The sequence below is a fragment of the Bos mutus genome, chromosome 3 (genome assembly GCF_027580195.1).
Source record: "Bos mutus isolate GX-2022 chromosome 3, NWIPB_WYAK_1.1, whole genome shotgun sequence".
NCBI classification, from domain to species: domain Eukaryota; kingdom Metazoa; phylum Chordata; class Mammalia; order Artiodactyla; family Bovidae; genus Bos; species Bos mutus.
In genome coordinates, this window is record NC_091619.1 from 92,924,105 (window position 1) to 92,933,729 (window position 9,625).

The 9,625-nt window shown below is 40.8% G+C and overlaps 1 protein-coding gene across 1 annotated transcript in view; it reads right to left on the reverse strand.

Moving 5' to 3' along the window:
• Positions 1–4,350, reverse strand: part of RNF11 (ring finger protein 11) — a 47,396-nt gene extending 43,046 nt beyond the window's left edge. Inside the window, exon 1 of the mRNA XM_005894720.3 lies at positions 3,757–4,350. Within this exon, the coding sequence (XP_005894782.1) occupies positions 3,757–3,879 (123 nt within the window). The 5' untranslated portion in view covers positions 3,880–4,350. The remainder of the gene's footprint in view (positions 1–3,756) is intronic.
• Positions 4,351–9,625: the final 5,275 nt, after the last annotated feature.

A 9,625-nucleotide genomic window follows, 5' to 3' on the forward strand; every position in this document is an offset into this window, starting at 1 on the left:
GTTTTTTATCTTCTAATTCAAGAAAAGCTCTAACCTCTTATCTCACATTTCTTTAAGGACAAGGATTCACATTCTTTCTCATAAAACAAACATTTTGTTAAGATTACAAAGGGTTGAAAAAAATTACACTATTTTATTAATGATTATTTTAAACCAATTACTATATTTAGTATTATTGGGACTATATTTTTAGGATTGGTTTCTTAAAAATGACCCACAATAAAGGAAAAATGCACTAGGAATATGCATAATTTTTATAAGACATTCAACTGCACTTGCCTCAAAATAAATACATTAATTCATTTAAAGGAAATCCAGTTTTCAACCAGTAACAGTGCCTATTATGTCCCAGCACTATTCTAGGTACTTGGGAAACCACAATTTTTTTAAAAACTCCCTTTTCTTCATGGAGTTTATCACCAGCAGGAGAAACAGTTAATAATAAATAATGTTAGAAAATGATAAATGCTATGGGAAAATAACAGAACAGGGTAAGTTTAGCAGAGTGCTAAGGTAAGTGCAATTTTAAATGGGTGGTCAGAGAGGATTTAAGAAGCTGTCACAACTTGAGTAAAAACTTGAAGGGAAGGGAGTCAGCCATGATGATACCTGGGGGAAAAGTACTCAAGGCACAGAAATCAACCATGGCAAAGGTTCTGGTGTATCCTAGAACAAAGAGGCCAGAGAGGTTAAAGAGAAGCCAGCACGGGTAGAGTAGTAGTAGATATAAAGAGAGCTATGTATGCAGGCAGAGAGTATAGATCATGTAGGGTTTAGGGGACACTAAGGAATCTGGATTTTACTTTGAATGAAATGAGGATTCACAGAAAGTTTGGTAGAGTGTCATGATCTGTTTTACCAGAAACAATCTGGATGATAGATTAAATATAGATTAAAGGGAGAGCAAGGGTGAATGCAGGGAGAACAGTGAGGAGGCTACAAAGAAACCCAGGAGAGAAATATGTATTTTCCATAAACTTGACCACAGTTTGTTTATGCTTACTTTCAAGCATAAATAGATAAAACAAATCTCAGATCCTGCTAATAGGAAATAACTGGATCTTACTGAAGTTTATTATAGAGCTCTTGGCATATACATGTACACACATCTTTTAACTACTCACTGCAGAATACCAAATGTGTTCCTTTACAATCGGTTATTCTCTGAATTTTTAAAATATCCTTTTGTAGCTGAAACTATTCTTTAAAGAAATAAGCCAGTATTTCTATAGCTATCAATTATATACTATTTTTGAAGAAAAAATAAGTTACTTCTGTTCATTCAAAGTATAAATTATTTATCTTGGATTGGTGTTTCTCAGACTATGTGAATTTTACATTCTTAACACATTTTACATTCCTAAAACATTTCAGTTCCTTCAGGTAAGACAAATTTCTACAAAAGTTTCTATTTTTATACAACTTTCTTTAAGAAATTACTTTCTTCAAATTGATACCAAAGTTGCCTATCAATGTCTGGGTTGTTCATTTCAGGAAAAGGCAACCATGAAAAACTCCCATTGTCACAAATAACATGTTTCAAAAAGACGTTCCTACATGATACCAAAAAAACCCTCTATTATCTTATCCTCCTGGAAAAGGCAAATATTGAATACAATCTCCATAAATTCTAAATAAGTTATTCTTAACAATGTATAAGATATACATGTATTTAAGAGAAAGAGTACAATAAGTTGAAGGTATTTTACTTGCTTAGAAGAGGACTAAGGAATACAGGAGATTTTGAAATAAAAACTCATACCTCTAAAAAATGTTTTTCATGAAATGGAAATAAGCACATTGTCCTATAACATTTATGAAGGAAATCAAGAGTGAAATTTGAAGGAAAGTAAGAGTCAAAGAATTTACTTGCTTCAAAGACTCAGGAAAGCACTTAGATTTGGTTTGGATTTTTAAAGAGACTTCTCCTGTGACAATTCTTCGGAAGAAATGGGTGTGTAAACTTACATAACAATACTCCATTTAAATTCATTAATTCACTCAACATTTAAGTGTTTATGTGCCAGAAACTGCACTAAGCACTGGTGGTAGTCCCTGTTCTCAAGGGCTTAGAGTTTTCCCTTATTCCAGTTACTCAGCAGCTACTATGAAGCCAGATGTTGTGGATACAACAAACAGGAAACAGAGTTCCTACCTGCATTCAGCTTATACTGGAGGAGGAGGGAAATGCCTCAAGAATGAGACACACATCTAACTTAACAAGGACGACATATAAGTGTTATACGCGTTACTTTTGAAAGTGCGGACACTTCCTTCATGGGAGACACAAAGAAGGGAGTGATTGATTCAGGGAGAAAGGGAGGGGAATTTAGGAACTTCAGATACAGCTCAGCTGAGTCCTCAAAGAGGATTACACGCTCACCTGCTGACCTTGGGGGAAGGGTTTGCGAGAGAGCAACTGGAGCTAAGGCAGAGAGGTGTGAATAAGCTGTTGTGTTTGACAGGCCTGGAATATGAATGTGAGGGATAAATCATGGAGTCTTCTGTAAGCCACATGAAAAGACTGGACTTTACCAGCATATATGAAAGGCCCCTGATGGGTTATATTCAGAAAACCAGCATTTGTGATCAGGTTTTTCTGGTGTGGTGAGACACGGATTTACATAGGAATGAGAAAAGAATAACACTAGATAATGATGTCACCACATGAAACAACAAAGGAGACTGCCCAGTTAGAAAATTAAACCCCAATCAGGAAAAAAAATTAAGCCACTTAACTATCCAAGTACTTCTGGTAAAGTTTTTAATCAACATCTTGAAAAAGTAGAGGAAAGGTTTATACATGTATTATGGATTATAACGTCTACATATCTATTTTGAGTTTTCTAAAGAGGTCTTCAGCTCTTTACAAATCGTGTAAGGACATCTGGAGCTGCTGATTGCTGTACAAAAAGAAGTGAAGCTATTTAGAAGACAAGTCTTTGACACATAGGGAGAACCATGAGTAACAGAAGGTATTTCTCAAGTAAGGTTTAAAGGTTTCCAAAGTTCAAGATAATCAAGTTCTCTTAAATCAGCGCGTTTAAAAGGTGTGTCACAGGGGTGGAGCAAAAAGAGGAGGGGTTCAGAATTAAGACTGTTGTTGCTGTTCAGTCGCTAAGCTGCGTCCTACAATTAATATAAACACACACACACATATGTATGTATACCTATGTATGTAAAGAAGCAACTCCATGTTGCTGGAACCAAAATCACTACTTGAAAATCTCCCAAGCACAGGAAGAAATGAACGCCTACTAAATTCAACGAATACAGACAGACTAGAGGGAGGAGAGGAGGATCACACTTCAAAGTATAAATGGGATGTATGTGTGGGGGGGGGGTGGGGTGGAGTAGTGGGGGTAGGTTAACCACTTATCCAGAACCCATAATCCAGCCGGTGACGAGGAAATCATCTTCGAACCTCACAATTCACATATAAAGGCAAGAAAACATCACTTCCGAACTCCACAATCTAGCCACCAGTCACTGGTCAAGGGGATATAATCACACACTCGAATCCCAGAACTCAAGGACAGAACATCCCCACACTGCTCGAAGGGAGGTGAAGGATTCCGCCTATACTGACGACGGGAGCAATCACACTTAAACCCAGCCCTAAGGGGGTCAGTGCCTCTCAGGCCAGGTGTTGCCGAGGCCAGGGACAGTGACAGACAACCCCGAAGCCCCCACAATCTCCGCCAGAGCCGCCTCTACTCCTCGCACCCCCCTTCCCCAACACACACCCTCCCCTACCTGATATGGCGGCGGCGGCTCCTGATCCGGCTCCGTCCCCTCGCCAAAGCTGGCCCGGTCGGACTGAGACTCGTGAAGCAGGGAGATGTCATCCGAAGTGGGGGACTTGAGGCAGTTCCCCATCTTCTGGGGCTGGGGTGTGTGATCTGGGGGAGGAAGAAAGCAGTGGCGGGGTCGTTCGCACGCTCCGCGGTCAGCCTCGGTCAGCGAGGTGGGGTCGGGCGGCAGGCCGGGGTTCAGGCGGCAGCGGCTCCCCCGGCCCCCGGCGCCGCCGAAGGGCAGCTCATGCCAGTCCCTGGGGCTGAGGGCTTAAGGCTGGGCCGCGGGTTTCCCGGGGTCGCGGCGGTTGCCTCCTCTGAGGCGGCGGCGGGGGGGGGGCGGGGAGACGAAGCACTTCCCCACCCCGCCCCCCCGCGGGGCGGCGGCGGCCACGGAGCTGCTGGGCCTAATCCAGGTCAGGAGGGGGGGGCGCAGCCGTCGCGGCTCCCTCAGCTGCTGCCTCAGCTGCTGCTGCTGGCCCCGCCGACGCCGGAGCCGCAGCCGCGGGCCTCATCCTACTCCGCTTCGCAGCGGCGGCGGCGGCCAGAACGAGGCCAGCTGCGGCCCTGCGTCACGCCGCCGTGCGTGCCCTGGTCCCGCCCCCAGCGCTGGGAGGCGTGGGTAGCTCCGGCTGTGCTCCCGGCTCCTTTGCCACCCCCCAGCCCCTCCCCCGTCCCCAGCAGCTGTTTCTGGGGCTGCGTCAGTTTCTGCTTCCCTGACAGCCTGGGACGCGATTCTGATACCTCTTTCGGGTCTTCGGTTTCTCCCCACGCGAACTGCTCCCTCTTCGCTTGTCTCAGCTCTTACCTGTGCGTTATTTTGACAGTCTTCTCGCTACCTTCTGCCAAGTAATCTATTTTTAAACCCATATCTGAATGGATCACTCCCATGATTAAAATATTAAAGGGTCTATCCCTTCGGAATAAAGTCCAAACTCACTACCTCCCCAGTCACTTTCCAATCCTCCTACATCACGGTCAGAAGAATTCTTCTACCGATTATTCTGTTTATTTCTATTCTCAACACCATAGTACAAGCTACCATCATTTCTCTGCTGTAATACTTTGAACTATTTCCCCTGCGTTCGCCATTGCCCCCATTCAATTTACTATTTGTACAGTTATCTTTTTAAAATGTAAATCTGATCATGTCATTCCTGTAGGAGGAATTCAAGCCTTTTAAAACATTCATTAAAAACTTCCCAATACTGTTATGACTGAAGTATTAATTCTTAAATAATTTACTAATCTGGCTACCTCCCCAGTCTCATTTGTGGCCTTGTTCCCTCACATATTCTAAACTCTAGCATGTCTAAATAGTTTTCAGTTTTCAGTTAATCTAGAAAACTATTCCCTCTGGCTGAGGCCTTTACCCATAATGTTTCTCTGACATAAACTCACTTCTCCCCACTCCTGACCTTATACTTTCCATCAAACTATATCCCCACTTGTCCTTCCTGGACTCAACTTTGATTCTACTGGGAAGCCTGTCCTCTAACCCTCCTGTCTGGGTTAGTTACCTCCTCTGTGCTCACAGTCCCTGAGCACTCAGTTCCTGAGTCCCTGTGAGTCTGTCACAGCCAGATCAAGCTGAATCTGCCCCTCCTCTGTACCAGGCCTGGCACATTGCCTGAGGCAGAGTAGGCTTTCTTCTTAACTGAAATAACAAAGAGCTCAAGAGGCAATGTATGTAGAGGGAGGAAATAAGAAAGATGAGAATGTTCTAATATTCATTCATTCAACGAGAGGAAAAGAGGGTCTTGATTGTCTTTTTTTCATTCTTCATTTACTAATTTTTTTTCCACCAGACTCTATATTAGGCACTAAGGAAAGTGAAAGTGAAGTCGCTCAGTCCTGTCCCACTCTTTGCAAGCCCCATGGACAGTAGCCTGCACCAGGCTTCTCCGTCCATGGGATTTTCTAGGCAAGAGTACTGGAGTGGGTTGCCATTTCCTTCTCCAAGGCACTAAGGAAATCTGGCTTATTCTTGATGGAGCCCAGAATCCAGCTAGGAAGATATGTAAACAGTGAGGTCTTCTGCCACCCCCAGGACAGGTTTCTAGAGGGCACAGGAGGGAGTAATTAGAGCACTGGGTGAGGATCAGAAAGGATTCTTGGAAGTAGAACTGTGTAAAAATGGCACGTCCTAAGTGCTGTAACTTTGAAGTCCCTGTTCTATAAAATCACATATTTTATTTGAATACACTCATATCACACATTAAAGGTGATATTGCTATTTTGCTATTTTCCCTCTTTTCCAAGACTTACCTTTTTTCTTGTTAATGGCTCCCACCTGAATAGGTGTATCTGTAATGCCATGTTTGTTATCAGAATCTTTCACACATCCCCAAGAATCATTGCTTAATTCTGTGGCTTGAACAAATAAAATTATTGGATTATTTGGAAGGAAATTTTCAGGTATTTTCCTCTTTTCTCTTATTGCCATTTTTCTGGTCCCCTCTGAACTGTTGTGACAACTTCTTAATGAAGCCCTTGCCTCGGCACCATCAATACATTCTCCACACTACTGCCACGAAAAATGTGATCAGTGAGCATTCACAGACTTGTGGCTCAGAAATTTGGCATGACATTAAGGCCTTGAACCATTTGGTCCCATCCTGATCTCCAATATGACTTTTTTTATTTTAAATTTATTTTTTAATTGAAGGATAATTGCTTTATAGAATTGTGTTGGTTTCTGTCAAACATCAACATGAATCAGCCATAGGTATACATGAGTCACCTCCCTCTTGAAACTCCCTCCCACTTCCTTCCCCATCCCACCTATATGACTCTTGACTCCAACCAGGCATCCTATACTCCAGCCACATCATAATACTTACCATGCCCTCAGTTTTCACTATGCTTTTCCACTTCTGATCCCTGCCATGCTGTTCCCTTTTGTTGAAATCCAACTATCTTTTAAGACTGTCCTTAGGTGCTACTTTCTTCATATAGCTGCCCTTGATTTCATTTAGTTGAAATATATGTAACAATATAAAATAAATGGGATCCATTACTATATTATATTATATACATCTATTTATGTGAATAGTTTAACATAATTTCTATGTATATACATAGATGTGTGTATATCTTAATATATATGTAAGAATGAATGAAATCATAACTTCCATTTATTAGCCTGAGTCTTGAAAGATTGATGTTAACATTCCTGTTTTACAGGAATAGAAATATGGCTTCACATGGCTACTCAGGGGGTAAAGCCAGTATTTAAATTATATACCAGTTGCCTCTATTAAGTTGGCAGAGGGAACTACGTCATTTTTCGTTCTGATAATCTTTCTCAGTGTATAAAAACAAGAGAATGGGAGAAGACTTATCTTCAATGCCTTTAGCATCCATGTCTACTTTTGTAAGGAAGTAGCTATTCAATGATCTTTCTTCCTAATCTAGTTTTAGAAGGGAACACTTGGGAAGTATCCTGTATACCAGAAAGGGTGATCTAATCACAAAACAATTTTAAATAAAAAAAGTAACCAACACTATTGAAGTGACAAAGACTCTTCTAAACCCAGCTCTAGTCAGGCTCCTCTAAGGCCTCAAGGCTCTAACTTTGGGCTTTGTGCTTGACCTACTTATTTCAGTTTTAGCAAGAATCTAGTTGAATTAGTTTAGCCAGAGTCCCCCTCCCTTAGTATCTGACCACCTTGGCCTGCCTTTAGCAGAAATCCTATCAATGTTTTTAGCCAGAATTCCCTTTTATCCCTCATGTTTCCTCTTTGTAATTTTCCATCCACTGTCTCCCACCCTGTTCCTTGCCTTTAAATTCCCACTTGTCCTTTTTGTATAATACAGAGTGAAGTCCAATTCTATACTGAGTCTTTTGTCTCCTATTGCAATAGGTACTGAATAAAATATGCCTTCACTGCTTTGTCTGATTCTTGTTTTCTCTGACTTCAGGATATCTAATGCAGAAGCAGATATGAAAATCTAGTATCTTCTGTTGAACCAGATTTTCTTTATATATACTTTTTTTAGACCAGTTTTAGGTTCACACCAAAAAACTGAGCAGAAGGCACAGAGATTTACCATAACCCCCTGCCCCCATACATGCATAGCTTCCCCCATTATCAACACCCTGCACTAGACCAGCTTATTTGTTTATTTTTGGCTGCGCTGAGTCTTCATTGCTGCGAGTGTGCTTTCTCTAGTTGTAGTGAGTGGGGTCTTTCTAGTTATGGTGCATGGGCTTCTCCTTGCAGTGGCTTCTGTTGTTACACAGCACAAACTCTAGGTGAATGGGCTGAGTAGCTGTGGACCATGGGCTTAGTTACTCTGCAGCATGTGAAGCTTCCCAGACCAGGGATTGAACCCATGTTCCCTGCATTGGTGGGCAGATTCTTAACCACTGGACCACCAGGGAAGTCCCAAACATTTGTTAAACTGGTAAGCTATCACACAAAATGCTTGCTTATGTTAGGGTTCACTCATGGTGTTGTACATTCTGTGGGTTTAGACAAATATATAATTACGTGTATATACCGTTATAGCATCATACAGAATAGTTTCGCTGCCCTAAAACTCTTCTGTACTCAGCCTATTCATTCCTCCTTTGGCAACCACTGATGTCTGAGCAGTCTCCATGGTTTGATTTTTTTCAAAATGTCATATATTTAGAATCTTACAGCATGTAGTCTTTTCACATTGGCTTCTTTCACTTAAGTGAAAACTAAGATTCCTCTGTTTCTATTCATGCCTTGATGATTTCTTTTTATCACTGAATAATATTCCACTGTCTAGCTATCCCACAGTTTATTTATTCATTTATCCACTGAAGGACATTTTAGTTGCTTCCAAGTTTTGGCAATTATGGATAAATCTACTATAAACATCTGTGTATAGGAGTCTTTTTCCCAATTATTTTTATTGTAGTAAAATACACAACATAAAATTTACCACCTTAACCATTTTAAGTGTAAAGTTCAATGTTAAATGTGTTCATAATATTTTGCAACCGTCACCAGCATCCATCTCCAGAACACTTTTCATCTTGTAAAACCAAAACTATCCATTAAACAATAATTCTTCTTTTTCCCCTTCCCTCAGCTACTGACAACCACCATCCTACTTTCTGTCTCTGATTTTGACTGCTGTAAGTATTTTATATAAGTATAATCACACAGCATTTGTACTTTGTGACTGGGTTATTTCACTTAGCATAATGTCTTCAAGGTTCATCCTGGTATAGCATATTGTAGAATTTCCTTCTTTTTTAAAGCTGAATAATATTACATTGTATGTATGTATCACATTTTGCTTATCTATTCATTCATTGATGGACAATTGGGTTGCTTCCAGATTTTAGATGCTATAATCCTGCTGTGAACATGGATGTACAAATATCTTTTCAAGACCCTCATTTTAATTATTTGATTATACACCAAGAGTGAAATTGCTGGATCATATGGTAATTCTATGTCTAATTTTTTGAGTAACTCAGACTGCTTTTCCACAGTAGCTGTACCATTTTACATTCCCTCAAACAATGTGTTTGCAGGTTTCTATGTGAACTTGTTTTCAAGTAATTTGGCTAATATCAAGGAGCACAGTTGCTGGATTATATGGTAAAAGTACGTTCAGTTTGTAAGACACTACCAAATTGTCTTCCAAAGTGGCTGTACCACCAGCAAAGAAGGAGTATTCCTATTGTTCCATATCCTCACCAGTTTTTGGTGTTGACAGTGTTTGGGTTTGGGTTTGGGCCATTTTAATAGGTATGTAGTAGTATCTCATTGTTTAATTCCCATTTCCCTGAAATTTTCCTTTCATGTGCTTATTTGCCATCTGTATATTTTAACTGGTGAGAT